At 45.5% G+C, this 21,436-nt stretch overlaps 1 protein-coding gene across 3 annotated transcripts in view; it reads right to left on the bottom strand.

Moving 5' to 3' along the window:
- Positions 1-21,436, bottom strand: part of LOC115395634 (Down syndrome cell adhesion molecule-like protein 1 homolog) — a 47,918-nt gene that overhangs the window by 7,069 nt on the left and 19,413 nt on the right. Inside the window, exons 4-20 of one of the 3 annotated variants that reach the window (XM_030101255.1) lie at positions 12,261-12,407; positions 11,896-12,174; positions 10,466-10,741; positions 10,033-10,329; positions 9,279-9,551; positions 8,211-8,495; positions 7,987-8,106; positions 7,708-7,884; positions 6,937-7,136; positions 6,405-6,501; positions 6,147-6,275; positions 5,894-6,061; positions 5,691-5,761; positions 5,118-5,358; positions 3,988-4,173; positions 3,262-3,417; positions 1,413-1,552 (exon numbers count right to left, since the gene is read on the bottom strand). In XM_030101255.1, the coding sequence (XP_029957115.1) occupies positions 1,413-1,552; positions 3,262-3,417; positions 3,988-4,173; positions 5,118-5,358; positions 5,691-5,761; positions 5,894-6,061; positions 6,147-6,275; positions 6,405-6,501; positions 6,937-7,136; positions 7,708-7,884; positions 7,987-8,106; positions 8,211-8,495; positions 9,279-9,551; positions 10,033-10,329; positions 10,466-10,741; positions 11,896-12,174; positions 12,261-12,407 (3,242 nt within the window). Of the gene's footprint in view, positions 1-1,412; positions 1,553-3,261; positions 3,418-3,987; positions 4,174-5,117; positions 5,359-5,690; positions 5,762-5,893; positions 6,062-6,146; positions 6,276-6,404; positions 6,502-6,936; positions 7,137-7,707; positions 7,885-7,986; positions 8,107-8,210; positions 8,496-9,278; positions 9,552-10,032; positions 10,330-10,465; positions 10,742-11,895; positions 12,175-12,260; positions 12,408-21,436 lie in introns of those variants that run through there. The other 2 variants (XM_030101256.1, XM_030101257.1) reach the window with 2 other exon arrangements.

Raw genomic sequence — 21,436 nt, 5'->3', positions numbered from 1 at the left:
AATTATTTTATTAGTTGCAATCAATTTGGAAATTAAAAGGAAATTTGAAAAGGGTGTAATTTAATACTTATTTTTTTCTAATCAATGAGCGTGTTATTGTTCATAACTGGTAATGAGACAGCAGAGACCCTTTCAGTAGTCCACAAAAATTACTATGCTTCAAACTAGAACAATGTACTTTAAATCTCCTTTCTGGATTAAAATATTATTTTTGTTCCTGTGAATGTACTATGGATAAAAACACATATAGTCAAATGAATATACAATCCTTCTTTGAGTAGGAACACACGCACCTGCAAGCACACAGAGACACACATGCCAGTGCCCACAGAAACACTGTTGTCTCTCAAGATGATCCTCAGCTCTATCTCTTTAATCTGTTCATCTCTCAGTGTTCATCTTCAATTCCTTCAACATTTGCTTTTCCTGCTTTCCCCTCACTCACTCCCTCCATCCCTCTCTGTCTCGCTCGCTGAAGAGGAGAGGATGGAGAGACGGAGGGGGAGGAGGAGGGGAAATGTGTGTTTGTGCGCGTGCATGTGTGTGTGCGTGTGTGTGTGTGTGTGTGTGTGTGTGTGTGTGTGTCTGCGTGTGTGTAGGGGGTTCGAACATTCCTCCAGCATCGCGGCTGTGTTGTGGTGATCCAGGGAGTGATACAGGGAGATAATGAAAAGACGGACAAAAGCACTCTCATCTCAATGTGACTGATACCCTCCTCCTGCACCTCCCGTCCACCCCGCCTGTCTCTCCCTCCCTCCCCATCCCTCTCTTTTTCCCTCATTTCCCCTCAGTCTCTCCATACCTCTAATGGTGTGTCTCTTTTCCTCTCTCAACCTCCTTTTCTCCCCCCCCCCCCCCTGTTTCTCCTCCCTGCCCGTGCTCATTTACATGGCACTCATGCACAGAGAAGGAGGAGTATTTGTGAATAATAAGAAAGTGAGATTCGAGCCCGATATCAGACTTCGCCGTGTGCTGGTGTTTGTGTGCACATGATCTAACCACAACTGAAACGCTGCACGTATGTGTATAAATAGAAAATGTTGAAATGTGATGTGTCTCAGTGTGTGTGTGTGTGTGAATGTGTGTGTGTGTCTGATGCGGCAGTGTGCATGTGTGAGCTTGTTCTCTGCTTCATTTGCATATCTACGTCTCATCACGTTGCCAAGACAACCTCATCTGTTCATCTGGGAGGGCAGGAAATAAAGCGATGGTGCAAACACAGTGAAAGAGAGACACGCGCAAAGACACACACACACACACACGCACACGCACACACGATAAATTAATAATAGTGGTTGCAAATTAATTGTTTCCTGTGACAGATTTTTATCAGGTTCCCTGCTTCTAAATCCCTTTAAACACATTTCCTGTTGGCCCCTTCAGGAGTGGCACCCACAAAAGGACTGACTTACTGGCTGCCCGGATCCTGGACTGGAGCAGTAGATGGTGTACTTGCGGATAACACCATTCGGTTTGTGGGGGGGCAACCAGGACACGACCACGCTACTGGGAGAGGAGGGCACCGCCTTGATGCCAGCTGGTGGACCAGGCACTAGAAGAAACACACAGCAACATCAGGATGGTGGGGATGCATATGCATCTGTGTGTGTGTGTGTGTGTGTGTGTGTGTGTTTTGTGTTGGTGCATACACACGCTGGGCGTTGGATGCCTATTAAAGTGAGCAGGCTTGTTTGCAGATTGGTAGTCTTATCCTGCACTAAGCCGCTCTGGGAGGACTTGGAAGAAGTCCCTTTGGGTGGACGGCCGTGACATATGTTCATTCAGACATTGGTCAGCAGTTCTGACTCTGTGACACCCAGCATTCTCTTAACTCTCAAACCCACAAACAGATTAGACATCAGTGTCTGATCCTCTGCTAGCCACTTCAAATCGGCGCTGGACACCTCTTAATACGCTGTTTACAAGGTTGTTTTTTTTTTTCTTTTTCTAAAGACGCAGAGTTTACAAAAAAAGAAATCAGGACACGGGATACAATGAAATGTGAGAATAATCCTTTAGTCACATTGGTCTTATAGTGTACGCTTCACACCATCAAGCCCATTCAGCCCCTGCCATAAATACAACCCGAGCCTGACAGCGGGCCTCATCTGGGGTCTGCAGAGGGAGGTTAGTGCAGTGTAAGACCCAGCCCAGTAAATCCTTCCCCCTGTTCTTCTTTTTCTACTCTGTGAGGCCCCCTGATCCACTCATTCAGCCAGATTTTACCCTCAGACCCCTTCATCCAGTGCATGACATGATCAGGGATGGAAACAACACAAACTCAGAAAGGTGGTGAGGAAGCTTTAAAAAACAATAGAGGTAGAAAGGGTGAAAGAAAGGTGAGGAAGGTGCTACAGATCTTTTGGGATTGATGACGGTGGTGGTGGCAGCATCGGGGAGGCGCTAAGGAGGCACACATCATTATCATAACTGGACCTGCATGTCAAAGTAGGAGTGGCAGTGAGAAAGGGGGTGTTAAGTCCCATCTGGTGCCCAAAATCTGCCCGAGACTCCAGACAGACAGACAGACAGACCGACAGTCTGCTGCAAAGCCACAACAACACAAGTGATGATGAGAAGAATGGTGCTGCGCGAATTGCCTCTTCTACATAAATGCATTATGCATTTTTGTGCCAAATCAGGCGAATATGTCACAGCAAACTAACAATGAATTCAAATCCAAATGTAGCATTTAAGGAAAAAATATAGCTATTTGAATTCTATCAAATTCTATCTGATTACTGTGATTTTATTCATCATTTGTCCTCGACCGAGGCCAGAGTGTGTGATCACCTTCCTATCTTTCCATCTTCAACCCTCGGGCCCCACCTCCTCCTCTATGAAGAGACATGGATCTCGCTGTAATCCCGCCTCCATTGGTGTAAGCACAAAATTAATTCTCTCTAATCCAAGTGGAGTTAATCCCTTTGCCTATGGCTAAAGGGCTGGTGGAAAAGACGCAGACGGCCTTGGCTGATGGCTGACTCCTGGATGCTATATGCTCTCAGAGAGCACCCCCCCTTTTCCTCCGTCTCCTGCTTCAGCAGCCGCGAGCTGTGGGCCCAAAGCCTCTTAATTCTCATTAGCACTGCTAATGGAGCTTCCCAGCATAAATGAGCTTTTGTCGCCGGTCTGAGATACAACACAGCACCCCCTTTTTTTCCAACCACCTTCCTCCCTCTCTCACCCCTTTCACCCACAGCTCTGACACGGAACGTAGACACTGTAACGCGCATGAATATAGCCTGTTTAAACACTCACGGTCCTCGCGGGTTTGGATGTAGAGGACGTTGCTCCGGACTCCGTCTCCGGCTTGTGTGTAGGCCAGCACCTGGACGCTGTAGTTGGTGAACTTCTCGAGGCCTCGCAGCTCCACCTGTTCACGGGTGGTTGTGATATTCTGCATCTCTCCCCATTCTGAGGGAGCACAGGGAAGAAGTGATTGCTCAAGAGAAAACCTGTGGACAGTCAACACAGAACAGCTGTCTCCTTCAAAATACATATGCATGCAACTAGGGTGGCTGGATTGTACTTCTAAATAAACTGTAAACAGGACAGAAAATTATTATTAATGATGTTTCTTCAGTTTATTTAATTATTTGCTGCAGACAAAATGAAAAAACAAATAACTTGCACTATCACAAAATAATATGCATGATTATTTTTACTGGTGAAGAAAAACATACTCAGCCAATCCTCATAAACTGTATTCAAAATGTAGTTAGGAGACAGGGTTGCACAGACAATAGAACAAGACACACTGACATTCAGCCTCACTGTCACCGCACTGACAATCACCACTGATTTCTTTTTTCTTTTTAAACTGCACAGAGAAACGAGGACAAACACAGATATATTCAAAGAGGTACAAAAAGTGCTTTATGAGAAAGGCGTGGACGCACATTACCGCACGGTGACTCACAACACTGACAGAGAAAGGTAGGTGAGTGGGTCGGTGAATTTTAGAATGAGATAGGTGATAATTACTCTGCATTGGCCACTGGGCCTGGCCCCCACAGCACCCACCTCCGTCGGGGAAGAGGGACCAGAACACAACCCGGTAGCCTTTCAGCACACCGTGCAGCGTCAGCCGTGGAGGCTCTGCCCAGGTGATCACCGCCTCGTCCGACGTCACGGAGATCGCCCGCACGTTCTGCGGGGGCTCGCTGGGAACTGGGTAAAAAAAAAAAAAAAAAGGCAAACGGTGGGAATTAGTATACACTGTGGAACTGTTTCAATGTCTATTGTTGAAGGAGGGGGGGAAAAAAAAGACTTGGCTGATCCAGCACTGCAGCTGTTAGTAAATGATAACTTAACACCAATAACTGCAGGAAGTCCGTGTTTGAATAAACCACTCAAACAAGCCCCAAATTAGCTGTGAATTGCTCCTTGCTTTTAGAGAGGAGAAGATTAACAAAGGGGGTTGGTGTTTTTGAGGGGGGCAAAGTGTAAACGGTGAAACAACTACGCCGAAGGAGTTAAAACGCAGAGAAGGAGGGCGAGGGGAGATACAGTATGGAGGATAAAATCTGGAGGAAGTCGATGTTCATCTTCAAGCTAATTGCAGTTGTAGGGGCAGCTTCAGACTACCTGCTCGGGCAATTACCATCACTCAGGGTGTCATTCATTACTCTCCACTTAGACAGGAAGGGGTCCGCGGTAGAGTACGGGAAATAAAAACACACTGAATAGACAGAGTTATGACAGGGATGAGAAGGGAAACAACTGGCAGAAGAGGAAGACAGAGAGGAGAGGGAAAAAATAGGTGGAGGAGTGGGCAGACATTTGGAGAGTAATGGTGTTCCTCGTTCATCTCTCGCTCTCTACCAGCCTAATGAGGGTGCTAATTAAAGTAGAAAGAATAATGGGGGATGTGCTGCAAATTCATTTCTGCCATTTTGTTTGGGCTTGTATGTCTACATGTCTTTGTGGACATTATCTGCATTCATGTATGTGATTTCCATTCTGCTGTTATAATGGTCTGTATCACTTTAAAAATGTCTCTGTCTATGTACGTACAGAGATTCCTCGCCATGTCCCTCCCTCCTTTTATCTAACTCTCTATCAGACATCCAATTCAGTCTTTTTTTTTTTCCCATCAAGCAGCAGGTTCCTACCATCTTCCAGCGTGGTGGCGTTGATCTCAGTACTGGATGGGCCTGTCCCGGCTCTGTTGAAAGCCTGGACCACCACACCGTACTGGGCAAACTTCTTCAGGTTGTCCAATGTGTAAACTTCACTGTCCCCAGTAGCTTTCATCTCCACGATGCTGTACTGGCCGTTGCTGCCGGGACCGTTTTCTCTGTACCCGATCTGATAGCCTCTGATCACACCGTTCTGCAGCTCCTTCTTTGGAGCCTTTAAAGGAAAAAAAAAAAAAAACTTTTATTGCAAAATGTGTAATATAATAGTCTAAAATGTGCAGTTGCATACTGACATGCTTTATATTATATTAAGAAAAGTGTGAAATAACATGCAAAACTCAAACATTTAGGTGTATCTTACACACATTCCAAATATATCTAGTTTTCCAGAGCATAGCTGCAGAGCTGTGGTTAGTGATTTTATATTATATTTAACCATTACCTAGACAGTGTTTTTTTTTGTTTGTTTGTTTGTTTTTTTTGATGTGTGCCGAGATTGCATTGTCAAAGAGAACTACGTTATAAAAAACAAAGCGCAGATTTTACCCTCCATGTAACTCGGATGCTCTGCGATGTCATTGGCTGCAGAACCACTTCCATCGGCGGCCCATCAGGTGCTGTTAATGTCAAGTAAAGTGCGACTGTTAATATTCATAGCTGTGCCCTATACACACACACACACACACAAAAGATAAAGGCAGACATAAAAACAGAGAAGTGTGATATTTGCAGGGGAGACAGCCACTTACGTGCTTCTTCGGTGCTGATCGTGAGCTCTTTGCTCGGAAGGCTGCGTCCAATCTTGTTGTACGAGTACATGCGGATGCTGTAAACGCAGGCAGGGTGTAATTCCACTATGTTCGCCTGATTGTTGGTTGGCGAAATATTCCTTGTGGTGTACATATGATCCCAGGAGTCTGTCAAACAGGTGCAGATTTTGTGGTCAGTAATGCATATTCTATGCGATGTAACATGAGAACTCTTCACGTTTTAGTTCCCCACCTGACTTGTTTTTGTATTCGATGTCGTAGCTGGTGATGATACTGTTGCCATCAAACCTTTGGATCCAGCGAAGATTCATGCTCCTGTCTTTTACCTCCCTGACTTCCAGCTCAGGGGGATCTGGTGGCTCTGTATGAGCAGAGAGCATCACAGTCATCAATATTAGAGATTTCATTCTGTAATCTCAAAAGATCAGGCTCTTTAATTAATGGTGGAGCCTCAGGTCTCGATGCTCCCTGAGCTTCCAGTGAACGTCACCTTGCACGGTGAGCTGGATGAGCCCCCGACCCTCTCCATAGGAGTTGATGGCGTGGCAGGAGAAGAAGACGGAGTCTCCTCGCTCGGCTGGGTTCAGCTGTGAGCATCAGCCCAAACAAGGAAAGGTTACAATGTGCAAACAGACAGAGCACGGATCACAGCACAGGTCACACAGCCTTCCCCATGTAAATCAGTGCTGCGCTAGAAAAATCAAAGCTTTTACCATTCAGATAATTTGACTTTTTTTATTTGCATTCTATTTAAAATGCTTTTCAAACAGGTATTATTTTCTGTCACTTAGCTTAGACAGACTGTTAACAGGGCAAAAGGTCAAGCTCTTCTCTGTCCAAAGGGGAGCAAACTCTGACTGTCAGCACCTCTAAGCTCTAATGAACAATAAAACAACCCATCTTGATTAGTTAACAGATACTGAGTGAATTCTGAAGCTCTTTCCAGTGTCAATTGATCGCTCTCAGTTTTGATATGGAGACATGAGGCTGATTTCAGGGTCTGATAGTTTTCCGTGTCTGACCTTTAGTGTTGAGATGACTTCATCTCCCTTCTTGTTGATAGCGATGGAGTAACGGGGATTTCTCTCGGCGTCGATGACCGTGTCCCCTCTCTCCCAGCGGATAATGATGGGCTGCTCGCCCCGTGCTGTGCAGTTCAGCTCCTTGGTCTGGCCTTTCCTCGCCATGGTGGTGTTTGGGTGGCTGGTGATCATGGCAGGAACTGAGCAGAATCACAGATACGTGTCAGTGACGGGAATCAAATGATATGGAATAATGAAACTAGGAAATGGGAGTATGGTATTGAAAAGTGACGATTTTTTACACATGTATAGACATCTCTATTTCTGCCCTTCATTTACCATTTTCATTTCACGCCTCAAGCCCCACTGGCCCTCCTAACCACTGCCTCCTCTACTGCTATTCTTCTCATACTTTTGCCTCCCTTCCTTCTCTGTTCCTCAGACATAATATTATTGATTCAAGGAATTCCTGTGGTTTTGTTTTCATCACTAATTCATCAACCTTTTTCCTCTCCAAACATTCAGAAGCACACAAACAGACAGCCCGAACATATTAATCAATAACACCCCCCCCTCCAATGAAGGATGTGTGGGACAAAAACAGGGTTTTTCGCCATGTTCAGCGCAGGCCGCACTAGCCTGGGGCAAAAGTGCATCTTAGAAGGGCTGAAGGGCCTGTCTAAAAATCTCAAACTATTCTCTGTACAATCCAGGAGAGGTGGTTATGAAAGGAAGTGGGCTCACATGGAAGAGAAACTGATTGACACTTACTCTTGACAGTAAGGATCATGCTTTTACTGATGTCTGAGCCCACTCCATTGGAGGCCTGACAGAGGTAGTAGCCTCGGTCGTCCTCCAGAACATGTCGGATGAGCAGGGAGCCGTTTGACATGATCTGGATTCGGCCAGTTAGTGGGACAGGATGGTACTGCTGAGGGTTTCCAACACCTGAAGGACACAACAAACATTAACGCCGTGTCACTGTCGACGTTTCCTTCCCAGCTCATGTGATGTTCCCCAAATTTTGCGAGGCTGACGGGTTGACTTTACCTTTGGCATGTTTCCACATGACTTTCGGAGGCGGGTAGCCTTCCACAGAGCAGTTGAGAACGCCGGCTTTTCCATATATACAATCCTGGTTGTTGGGCTGCACCACGAAACGGGGCGGCACTGACAAACACAACAAATGCGATCAATCGAAATGCGGGAACTATTAGAGAACCGATAAGTTGTAGAGTTATGGTTGAAGCGCGGTTTGTTCTGCCTGTCCTCACCAGTTACAATCAGCTGTCTTTCCCAGCTGACAGTAGCAGCAGCATTGCTTGCGATGCAAGTGTAGTTTCCATTGTGCTTCAGTGTCACCTTGGAGATTTGCAGGGAGCTCATGAACTCTTTGGTCTCTATTGCAACGCCAGAGGCGGAGCCTGGCACGATGAGCTGGCCGTCTTTGTGCCAGGTGATGCGTATGGGCATGTCCCCAGATGACACCACGCAGGCGATGTACATGAGCTTCCCGACTGAGGTAGAGGGGATATCGAAGGGCTGAATGAGCGGCGGCACTGAGGGTAGACGAAAGACGGAGGGAGCAGAAAGTCAGTGGAATAAATGGAGCAATAGATGTTTCAGAGTGGCAGTGTGGCCATCTGGAGCAATGCTGAGAGAGAGAGAGAAGGTCATTGGCCAGTGGGACCCTCTTCGCAGTCGCCGCCCCCCTCCCGCAGTACCCCCATCTCCTGCAGCCCATAATAGCTGCTCTGGTTAGAGTCCAATTGGCAGGGGGAAGTCATTCCGTTGCCATGGTAACGGAGGTTGAGGTGGGGGTACTACAGCTGAGACATCTGGGGGATTTAATCTAGGCTTCATTATTATTCATCTAATTAAATCAGAGACACACTCACACGCAGGCACATGCACACACCCTTAAACACCTCTGCAGCTGCCCGCTGCCATCGTTACCCCGCTCACAGACCAAACAAAACACAGAAACATGCAAAAAGCTGCCCTTAAAGCATACTCTGCATCTGGAAATGCTGCTATGAAGTCATGATTAAAAAGTTTATGCACAAATGGCAGTGACTCAGTATTTCTGTATCGTGACATTTTTTTTTTTTCCTATTTTCTTTAATGAAACATGAATGAACCAACAGTTATAAATGATGCTCTCTGTTTGGGTTCCGCTGGGATCAGCCACTTATGAAGCCCCCCCCACGCCTCAGCCTGATAAGTAGGTATTACTCATTTCTTGCAGCTTACCCACTTCAGATATAGGTATAGGTCAGCGAAACGACCACGTGAAGCGCCAACAATCCATCCATTCAATCTGTTTATATCCGCACGCTCACCTTTGACAGTGACATGTACAGTCTGGTTGATTGACACCTGGGGCTGGATCAAAACGCTACACAAGTAGGTCCCCTCGTCCGCGCCCTTCTGCACGTCCGTGAGCCTCAGGGTGCCATTCTCAAACACCACTTGACGATGATTATCGGGCAGCTGCATGCCGTCCTTCAGCCACTTGATGGAGTAATACGGGTACCCGATCACGCGGCATGTTATGTAGGTGTTCCTGCCCGCAACTGCGGTGATGTCTCGCATGGGTCTAATTCGAGGCGGACCTGGAGACACAGGGAAGAGAGGGAGGGGATGGAGGGGAGGAGGCAGACGGAGAGAGACAGACACAGAGGTCGGAGAAAGGGGCAGATGAGGTGACGGAGGTCATGGCAGAGCAAGGTGGCAGCCACGGAGACAGGGGGTGAAAAGATAAAGGTCGAGGGATAGAGTGATTGGGGCAAGTTGACAGGTGAAGAGGGAGGTTAGTTAAGCCCCATTTTCTAATTTCTGAATAATGTCTCCTGATTTTAGTCTAATCATACATCTAAGTGCCTGAGCATATTCTTCTAGATAGATAGATAGATAGATAGATAGATAGATAGATAGATAGATAGATAGATAGATAGATAGATAGATAGATAGATAGATAGATAGATAGAGGAGCAGACCTGTCAAATAGAAACTGAGCTATACTTAGTCCTTAAACTCTGTATGTTTGTAAATATTGGGTGTAGAGTGCATTTATATTGAAAAGCAGACAGGCACCTCTTACGTTTATGCGCGCTTGGTACTCGGCGCTACCGGCCGAGTTGCGTGCGACGCAACGATACACTCCTCCATCTCGAATGAGCGGGCTGCTGACGTTGACGTGGGACACGGTCAGGCCGTCCGACAGGGTGTACTGGCTGGTCTTGTAGGTGGAGTCGCGCACCACGGGCTCGTCGTCCAGCGTCCAGGTGATGGAGGGCGGCGGGGCTCCTTTGGCGCCACACATGAGGGAGAAAGGCTCGCCGGGGTTCACCACCCGCTCGCTGAAGGAAGACACGATACGAGGAGTACCATCTGGGAGGAGACGAGAGAGAAAACGATCAACACGACGAAGGAAACCAGCGAATTTGCAAAGCAAACTAAGATTGTCTATTTGATCTGTGGAACCGAGAATCTCACTTTGGCTCTCGGAGCATCTTGAAATACATACCCTCGAGCAGAATAATGGAAAAGTCCTGAGCGGTGTGACCCTTTCGGGATGCAAAGCACTGGTATGCTCCAGAGTGAAACTTCTGTGCCGCAGTGATCTGCAGCGTGTCGTTGTGTTGCCCCTGGATGGAGATGTGCTGGTCGGGGACGATGGGCTCCGTGTTTCTGTACCAGGTGATGACGTACTCTGGTGAGCCCTCCACAGTGCAGGTGAAGAACAGCGTACTGCTGATGCCCGTTTTCAGGTTCTTGGGGGACAACGTCACTCTGAGTGGATCTGAAGAGGATGAATGAGACCGGGAAGCACATTTCAGAGATTGCTTGAATCAAAAGAAATATTTAATATTAGCGCAAATCTGAATTATTGAGGATGCTTCATATTACTTTCGCCAGATAAAAAAAAAAACAACAACCACGACATTTATTAATTTTAATAAGAAAATTAATGGTTAATAAAACTGAAATGATTGGATTATAATTTCAATCACCAGAATTTCTTGGATTGGTACATCCAGGTATTATATTCTTACATTTCAAACAGAATCCTAAATTTGTGCACCTTTCCTGAAAACCATGACACATGGATTCACGGATACAGTCGGCGCCTACATTCATGGAGACGAGGTGAAAGAGAGAGAGAGAGAGAGAGAGCACTCGCAGCCATGGTGACTCAATCAGCTTGACGCACTCATTAAAAAAGCAGCTGGAGATATCTCTTCACATCTCTGTCCACTTGTGTGCGCGAGTGTGTCAGTGTGTATGTGAAGGGGAGCGTGTGTGTATGTGTGCGTGCGTGTGCAAATGTCAGTGAGCAATAAGGCAGCTGGTGGTGTATGCTGGGGGGCATCGCTGTGCCTCCCAACCCCCCCCCCCCCCCCCCCCCCCCCCTGTCAGAGTCACAGAGTGTGCTGCCATGATGTGCCCACTGGCAAAGCCCACCGCCGCTCTATTCTCTCCCTCCGTCTCGCCGCTCTCCCTTTGTTTCATTGCATACTTTACACAACGCCCATTTATCTCAGCCTTTCTTATTATCTTGTTATTACATTGCAGATAATGTCATTCCGGCAGTGTCTGGATGTCTGATGGTCCCTGGCGTGACCCCCCCCTGTCTTTATCTCTGTCTTGCTCACCCTCCTTCTCTCTGATGGTGAGCGGCGCTGGCAGCTGTGTTACGGAATCAGCCTCGGCAAATTACCGCCCCGTCTCTCTTTTTGAGGTCTGATGCGAAGGGGCATCGTACGGCTCGCACACACGTCTGATACAGACCCACACGAGGTGCGACTTCCATGTGCGCCTCGAACCAAGAGGCGCGGAGTTTATAAACGTGTCCGTCTGCCAGGATGATTCATGGAAAAGACAGCGTGGGAGTCTGTCGGGTTGTCTGCCAACGTCTGTGTGTGTCTGTGTGTGTGTGTAGTCGCACTGACACACCTATAACGTGAAGTTGGCCAGACACCTCCTTGGAGCCAAAGCTGTTGGTGACCTCGCAGGCGTAGCTGCCACTGTCCTCCTGCCGCAGGTCGCTGATGGTCAGCCCCGTCAAACGCCGTGTCCAGCGGGCGTCCGAGGGCAGCGGGCGGCCGTCTTTCAGCCAGCGCACAGTGGGACTCGGGTAGCCTCCTGCTATGCAGGGGAGCTCGATACTCTGGCCTGCGTAGACCTCCCCTGCTTGGAAACTGTCCAGGATGGTCGGTGAGGACTCGTTGGGGTCTGAAAGACGGCGACAGGGTTTAGTTTCTGTCAAGAAAAAAACTAAGAAAGAAATCCAAGAATGAGCTGTCCACTGAGCTTCTCACCCATCACAGAGAGCCTTGCTCCATTGCTTTGCCGGGTCTCCCCGCTGTACTTATGCTTGGTGATGCAGCGGTATGTGGAGAGGGCATCCTCCTTCTGAACATCAGAGATGTAGAGAGCCCCGAAGGAGGTGAGCGAGAACCTGTTACCTGAGGGAGACACAGAGATCAGCAGTTAGACAGGCTCGTTCGGCAAGCCACCTGATGAAGTCAAAAAAAGAAGAAAAAAAAAAACTTTCCACCTTCGCTGTGTCACTGTTCGCGCTTTCTTTAAAATGATCACACTAATACGGCTCTACAGTGCTTATTGTCAAACCGTATTGTTCTGAGAACAAACAGCTGTCTGAACAGTTGGCCCTACCTGCCTAATAACGCCGCTTCTCAAAAGCTGGCACTCTTTCAAGACCTGGAGGACACGCAGCGGTCATCCGCACCACGCGCCAACAGATTTACAGTCTCCCTTTACACACAATGCATAACTCTTATGTGCCACGCTCTCCATCAGCAAACTATCTAAATGTTCCACCGCTCAAGAGGATCAACAAAATGAAAGGTTGAAAGATCAAATTGGAGTTCTCTCACTGTCCTTTGCTTTGTGCAACAACAAGCTTTGTGGTGGAAGTTTTCGTGTTGTGGTCTCCGCGTGGCCGTTCTGTGCCTGTTCTGCTCACTTTCGTTTCTCTTTCCACAAGTATACAAGGCTAACTGACGGCCCATTGCTGGACGGGTTTGGCTCTATACACCAGTATAGAAATGAATGTATCGCTATGCTGGAGATTCTTCCACCAAAACCACCGACATATGTTTAGATGCACTGCATTTCTTGGGGATTGTTTTTAATTAATCTTTATGGTATTTGTCTGCTTCTACTCAGCCACTTTCCGGAGGCTAATGGGGTCATTTCAGGTTTGCAAACTCAGATTATCAGCTAAGATTTGAAGTATTTAGACCACAGGCCAGCAGCTAAATCTAACCCCTTTTTTATCAGCAACAATATTTTACCTGTAAGATTTCTGGTGTCAGACCGTTTTGTTTGTACCAGACTGTCGTTCAGAGGGGTTAAAGAGACGCGCAGAAGGTAGCAGTTATAGACTATGCGCGCGCGCGTGTGTGTGTGTGTGTGTGCATCGACTATGCTGTATGACCCGAGAGGAGGCACAGGCTGCAATTTCGCGGCAGCCTTTGTTTGCCCCCCAGAATGACGCCTTACAGGATAATGAGCACTTTAAGACTGCTACTCCCACAACACCGACGACTTGCCTGTCACAACACTCTGACATAGGCAGAGAGAGAGAGAGAGAGAGAGAGAGAGAGAGAGAGAGAGAGAGAGAGAGAGAGAGTCAGCTGGATCACATTTTCTGTTGCTGTCTTCAGCAGAAGACTGAATTCACCCCATCTGGAGCCTCTGAAACGACCCTGATTACACAATAGCCAATTTTCCTCTCCCCGTCCGTCCATCTTAAGTGAAAGATTTGTTCATAAAATCAGTCAATCATCAGTCACCTCTCTTTATTCTATTTTGTGAACCCTCTTTAATCATTCGTGTCACCCTTTTTCCTCGCTTTCTCTTCCTCTCTGTCTCTCGCTCCTCTCAGTCTCTAAGCAGAGTGGCAGACGGTAAAATATTAATTACTTAATTCTAAATCACTGTGCTCTCTCAGCTTTTATTCATGCTGACTTGACTTGATGGCATGAAATGGAGCCAATGTGCATCATGCACACGCACACGCACGTGCACACACATTCACGGGTACACACACACACACACACACACATAGTTGCAGCGAGACATGCAGAAATGCATGTTTTGGCAAAAACAGTTGTTGGTGTTACGCAATTTTTCCCAGGAGTGCCTATAGAATAGTCGATATTTTTACAGATACCTGTCATTTGTCCTCAGCTTAACTATGAAATAGAGAACACGCGAGGGAAGATGTGTGACAGCGCAAAGTGAGGAGGTGTGGACTCTTTTGTCGGCAACTTATAAATTCATTTTATCCTAGTAAACTATCTAAAAAAATAAAATCTCAATTGAGAGCCACCTCAACTTTTCTGTATGATCTGACATTGATTAATGAATGTAATATATTAAAGTGCAGATGTATATTTAGTATGGAACACGTACGGAGGGATACACAGATTGGTGCCAGGAGCTATTTCAAGCATTTTTGTAAAGAGTGTAAATGACTCTGAAGAATCCTTTGACCAGAAAAGAGGGTCTTTGAAAGAAGCTGCATCGCCTTGAGGAAAGGGACATTGTAGGATCTTGCATGTTTGGCCAGTCTCAATGAGATGCATTCATGGAAAAAAAACTGTGTGAAATTGGTCGTGATTCCCAGATGGAGGCAGAGTCCGCAGGGAAACTATTTTCATCTGCAGCTGGATTACAGGGAAGAATTTCGCTTTTGGAGAAGTAAAAATCTAAATAGAAGCCAAACTTTTGAAGAGTGTCTCATGTTATGTCTAATATGTAAAAATGTCACAGCATAGTTAAATAAATCAGGATAGTGATAGCGCTAGGTTTACGACCTCTGAGATTTCATTTATTCTATTCTTTCAGTCAAACAAAACTTAATTTCCAATTTTAGTGTTTGTTGACATTTGTTTTTGATAAAATTGAAAACTCTATGATCAGATATCTTGATCTTAACCAGGGCTGAACATGCTCAATAAAATCTGAGGCTCTCAGCCTATTCAATAAGAAATTTACCTGTCTTAAAGATACTATAGATATAAAACACAAAGAACACTCTAGTGCTTCTCAAAATAAAAAAAAAAAAAATCACACAGATTAATGTCCCCAGAAAACCTCTCTTATGTAAAAATTGTTTGCTTTCGCCTAAGTTTTTTTTAGCCGAACAAAATGCCAGCAGCCTCACATTCACACCAAACCTGCTACGACGACAGAGTCCAACGAGGACGACAGAAACGCAAAATAAAGAAAATATTAATGTGCACGCGAAAAGAGAGAAAAAAAACACAAAATAATCTATAAATAGGATATATACAGTAATCCATGTGGGTTTGTGCGTGTGTGTGCGTGTGTGTGTGTGTGTGTGTGTGTGTGTGTGTGTGTGTGTGTGCGTGCACTGTGTGAGCGAGTTAGCAGCAGCCTCATTTTCTCACATGCAAATGAAGGCGTCGGCGCAAAGATAACGAGGCCCATATTTCCACCTCCTCAGCGGAGCCATTATTTATTGATGTTCTGCATCTTTCCCCCCCTCCCTCCCACTCGCATGCTTCCTTACTCCTCTCCCTGTTGCTAGGGTCTTCTCACTGCCATCCTGTTACGATTTCTGCGCACTTCCCAGAAATTATTAAAGCACGTTTGTGTTTACAGTCATCAAGGAGGACGCTGTGAAATCCTCAGTGTTGCGCGGATGCAGAAACTGTTGTGGCAAACTGGCTGCACAAGTGAGTTTAACTGATTTGGAAAAAAAAAAGAAGAAAAAAAACAGATTTGCATGAAGTTGCTAAATATAGCTTTCCAGACTGCTGTATCCAATCAAATATTTTTCTCTTAACTTACAAGATAGTAGACTTCCTGCTATTTTTTTGCTCATCTAAATGTAAAATTTCCTCATTTTGCAGACATTTGAATTCCATTTTGTGGTTAAAATCATGATAAATCGAGAAAAAACATAGCAAACTACAGTGATAATAACAGGTGGCCGGCCTGCATATAAGGACATTCCTGGATTTGGCACGCATTGGAAAATAGATTCTGTTGCCTATGAATTCCAATTAGAACAAAACATTTTATATATATATATAAAAACTTAACAGAAGGGGGATGTGCTGACTCACTGGAGGATGGATCGATCTCTCCCATCCCAGCTTCCCTACCTGTTTCTAGAAGGACACATTTCCACACAAGCCATTAATTTATTTATTTATAATCATTTTATGACACAAACCTGCAACAGCTTGAACAAGCAGAACAGATAACATGCAGCACTGACAGCTCTGAGTAAAAACACTGATGCTCCTGTGGGACTTCCGTGTATGGACCCCGTATCTAATCAGTTTGGAAAGGGCTAATGAGCTATCGAACTCACACCCCTGTTTTCCTTCTGGCGGATCTCTACAGTCTGATCCCCGGAGTCTTCATCTTACTCAACACTGCTGATGGTCAAAGGCAGAGGTTCCTTGACTTGAAGGGCTTTCCCCACTTAAATGAAGGTTTGTTCTCATTACAGTGACGAAAGCGCAGCGGAAAAAGAAAAACGCGCCGAAGCAACAGAGGGGTCAGAGGTTTTTTTTACTCCTCCACAATCTGAACAACAACCAGAAGCCGCCGGAGAGACGCCGACAGCACAACGTGTTCATTCATTAAGCCAATGTGATATGAAGTGATATTGATTTGGAACGGCTACCTGTACATTTATACTTCAAAAGTATATTTCATACTGAAAAAAGAAAAAAAAAAAAAAAGGCCTGAGGCTTTAACATCGTCTTGATTAAAACACCATGTAGCACAAAGAGTGTGTTTGCGTCGGATGGATTTATTTTACAGGTTTGAGTGACTGGAGGGATCCACCCCCCCACCCCCCCATCTGGTTCTTCATTATTTTTGTCATGAAGTTATAAGATCTGCCAAAACCTACAGGTAATAAGGTATGCTGCTTGTACATTTAAAAAACGGAATGTGACTGACGTTATCGAATGGATACTGTGCGCTGCTAAAACGACGGCATTCACCATATATTTTTCAAAACAACCACAAATATGATTCCAAATACAGTAAATGAACATCAAATGTACTTCTAAAAGTTATTCTCCATTCCTCTGAACTTATTTTATTTTTTTGCAAAATAAAGATAATATCCAGAGTTTGACGCTAAAAACACTTTCTGTATTTGCGCCTTATGCCGCTGCTCAAGTTGCGGAGAGGAATTTGAAACAAGGTGAGAAGACAGAGGGGAGGAGGACTGGATCAAAGACTTGTGACTGTCACAGAAAGGAGACGAAAGGGGGGGGGGGAAAAAAACGTGGCGTATTCTGGAGATATTCTCTGCAGTGCAGGAATGTGCCTCACAAATACAGAAACACACACACACACACACACAGAGAAACAGAAGCACCTACTAAGCTTAAAATAGGACAACAAATATTCCCCTTCTGGCACAAATAAAGAGATAAATAAGTAGACTATGCGTTAAAATTAGCAGCATGGAGTCGGTGAGCGGCAGCGGTCCAGTTTTGCAGTGGAGGGACGTGTTGAAGCAGGAGATGGGCGCAAATGACTTGATATTAACAGGGAAGGAATGAGAAGAAAGAAAGAAAAAAGCTAGGGACAATGGAAGGTAAACTGAGGAGATAACAGTCCTGGTCTGTTCTCCACTCCTTTCAAACCTTTATGCAAAGGAGGGGTGTTACATCTGTATTCAAAGCGAGAGCCCACTCCACCCTCCCATTGCTCCCTCTCTCTCCTCTCTCCACCATGTACATTAAAAGGCCGAGCAGAAGCAGGTGTCAGCCAATTAAATATATACACTTTCCTGGCTTTTATTCTGCTGCGCACTTACTTAACATCTATGAATGGCGTCCTCTTAACTCCTTTCAATTCACATTCAAAGCAGGTTTTATTGGCACAACTGATGTGTAACAACTAATCGTGCGACGGGAGCCCACCCCTCTGCGTCTTCGCCATAAAAGAGACTTTGTTAACGCGACCGAAGTGTTCAGACGGAGCATGAGTCAATCTGCCAGTGAAGAGTAATGCCACATGAGCAATATCCGAATCTCGGCTTTCAATTCTCTCTCTTTTTTTCCGCTCGCTTCTTTGTCACTTGTTCATTTTCTGGAAAGGGGGGGGGGGGTCGGGTTGCAGGACGGCGAAGAAGCCGCGGCTCTGTCATGTTTTCATTAAAAAGCCACGCTTCACTGTCTAATCCTGACTGCTGTCCTCTTTCCTAACCAATTCTGACTGCTTACCTCATCTTTCAATCACGCTCCCCTCCTGCCCTGCCCTCCGCCACCGTATCATGTTGTGGCTCGACTCGGGGCGAGGAAAGGGCACGTAAGAAAGTTGAGGGAGGGGGCAGAAGTGAGGAGGGGCCGTGGAGGACCGGGACAGAGAAACAAGGACGGAGAGCAGAGTCCAGTTTCCACTGCGATGGGACCGCGTCTCTTCTGCTCCGCTGACTTGCTCTGTCCCAATTTGCCCTGTGTGACTTTAAACAGTAAACACTGGGGGAGGGGACGGCGCGGTGGGGGGGGGGGGGGGGGGGGGGGGGGGGCTATCGAGAGGCTGAATGGACCGCCGGGAACAGACATAAAACCGATCATATGCAAAAGACGTCGTTTGTATAGATATAACTCAACGCAACGCTGCGGAGGCGCCGTGTTCCCCCCCATAAAGCCATCCTAACCAGACAAGGCCGACGATGCCGCATAAAGCTAAATGGACCATCTCAGATGGAGGCAGCGCCGAGGAGATTAACCATCAGTAGGAGCATCAGAAGAAACGAAGGATGGAGGGGAGAGAGGGTGGGCGGATGTGAGAGAAACGGGGAGAGATGTAGAAATAGGACTCCATTATTCATGACGTGTGTTTCATGTGCTTGGTGACATCTGGGACAGCAGTGATAATGAGAGTCCCGGGAGAGAGGAACCGCGTGCACACGCATCCCGAGACCGAGCAGAGACGTGCCGCCGCGGTCCAAACAACTGCCCTTAACTGGGCGTTATTGAGCTGCTAATAGTCCGAGCAGTAAAGCCTAAAAACACTGAAGCTGCTCAGCCCTCCAAAAAAAAAAAAAAAAACTGGACAAAAATGTCTCTGAGTGTGAGTAAAGATCCACCAGGAGAAAACCTCCACCCCGTTTTGATTTAAACGAGGATAAGAGACCGAGTTGGATATATGGTCTGTGTCTCCCGTCATATGCATGTGTGTGTGCGCGTGTGTGTGTGTGTGTGTGTGTGTGTGTGTGTGTGTGTGTGTGTGTGTGTGTGTGTGTGTGTGTGTGTGTGTGTGTGTGTGTGTGTGTGTGTGCATGTATATGTGATGCAGTGTCCTCTAGTTTAGTCCATGGCCTGGGGCAGTGAGCTGCATTAGCAGCACTGAGCGAGCCGCCTGGTCCCTCCCTATTAGAGTGCTGGTGGCAGAGGAGTGTCACTGCCCAGCAGGGAGGGAGAGAGAGAGAGAGAGAGAGAGAGAGAGAGAGAGAGAGAGAGAGAGAGAGAGAGAGAGAGGGAGAGACTTATTTATCACAAAGGAGAAATAAATCTGATGCCAGCGTGTCAAACCATCTTAAATACACTCTGAAACCTAAAAGATGCATAAATCACTGATCTCAAGTATCAAAAATCTATTTCCTGTAGTTCCTGTTCCAATATTCATTTGGTGGCCTTCACTTCTTGAAAAGAGGGACACTCATGATTGTGTTACGCTTCTATGTATTATTGGCCAAAGTAAAAATAAGAATAAAATCTCCTTAAGCTCCATCTTTACTGGAGTTCCCAGAGTAAGTCATTGCAACATGCACCGTCACTTGGCTAGATTCTGTTTTTAACATCGTCCCGCTAGAACTGAGATTCTAACGGTCCACCACACACGAGACTTGAACAGATTTTCAATTTCAAAGAAGTACTGTGAAATGAAAAATGCTTGACAATACAATATAACGTGAAAGCGAAATAAAATTTTGTTGCTTAGTGAGCACCAGTTTATTTATTTTATCAAAGTGATAACTGACCAATTAACTGAATTTTAAACGAGTTCCTCATGTTGTTGCAGAGCTGCTGTCTCTCTCTGAGCCAGTTAATGTATTTGTTACCTTTGGTAAAGTTAACTAAGTTTATTTCTTCCCTTTTGTTGCTGCCTCATCTTGTCGTCATGCATTCATTAATTTCTCTCATTTAATAAAAGGTGATGCACTGACTTTTAATAGATACTGATGAAGACAGAAAGACCAAAATAACAAGATTTCACCTCCACTGATCTAATTCTAACGACGATTGATAATGGAGACACTTTTACATGTGATTAGTTGTGCTGTTTGTGTTTGTACTGTATTAACGAGTAACTGCATTTTAATGTTCAGTAACTTGCTGAACTCTGACAAACAACGATGATGCCAGAAACTTCAACATGACTTTCATTACATCATTCTGGTATCCTATTTCGGAGTGAAACTGTCTCAACTCAGACTGATCCAATGGAAATATTGACAGCTATGTTATTTCTCCCTGAGGTGAAAAAAACAAAACAAAAACGTTAAAATCTTTGAAGGGTTTAACCGTGAATGGAAACAGAAGGACCAAACATCTCGTGCGGTTAAAACATTGACTTATCGACATGCTTACAGGCAGCATTTTCCCATGCACACGATAATCCACAAACAGCAGCTGAGGGACGTCACGCCGCTCGTCCTCGGCCGTTTCTACCACCCTGACCCCACAGCAGCTCACTCCTCCGTCCATCCTTCACACACACTCCGGTCAATAGTGACCTGCTATGTTGTTCTGGCCTTTATGCAGGTTTGGACAGCTAATAGTGCAGCGGATCAATAGGTCTGATTGAGAGGTCATGTAGGAACATGGCATTTGGATAGCCACCAGGGATCCCATTTGATCCTCCATCATGTCTCTGAATGAGCAGCTGCATTCACAGAAGCTTCATAAAAAAAAAAAAAAAAAGAGAGATCTCTCCATCACGGTTACTAAAGTGTGACCTTTATCGCGCTGTATCAGATTAAAACACAATAGACCTGTCTATTTCTGACTTAATTAACAATATCTGATGTTTGTAACTGCTTCCAGTGGGTAGTACAGCTTTTGTTATGTAAAGATCAATTCAGTGTTACACACACTTTGTCATAATCCTGTTAATGATGACAAATATTTTAGTAATGATATGGTTTAGAAATGCTTTAAGGATTTCAAAATATAATTATCATATAGAAAATCTTGTTTTTGTAGGAGATTTAAACATAAATGAAGATTGCGAAGGAATATCAGAAGAAGAAAAAAAGTTTAAGCGATTGACTAAGCATTTCCTTAAATACAATTTCTTAGTAGAGCCTGCTGTAATCTCCTCGCGCTAATCCCTCTTTCGCTAGCCTAAACAAAAGAGTTGAAGAAAGCAGAAAAGGGGTAAAACCTCTTTACTTAAATCCTATTTCTTAACCCAATCCGGGCCACATAAACCCTCCAACTCTTTTACTCTAAGCCTT

Source organism: Salarias fasciatus, chromosome 10 (assembly GCF_902148845.1).
Source record: "Salarias fasciatus chromosome 10, fSalaFa1.1, whole genome shotgun sequence".
Classification (NCBI taxonomy): domain Eukaryota; kingdom Metazoa; phylum Chordata; class Actinopteri; order Blenniiformes; family Blenniidae; genus Salarias; species Salarias fasciatus.
The sequence above is the reverse complement of the archived record's forward strand: the minus strand, read 5'-3'. Positions and strand labels throughout refer to the sequence as shown.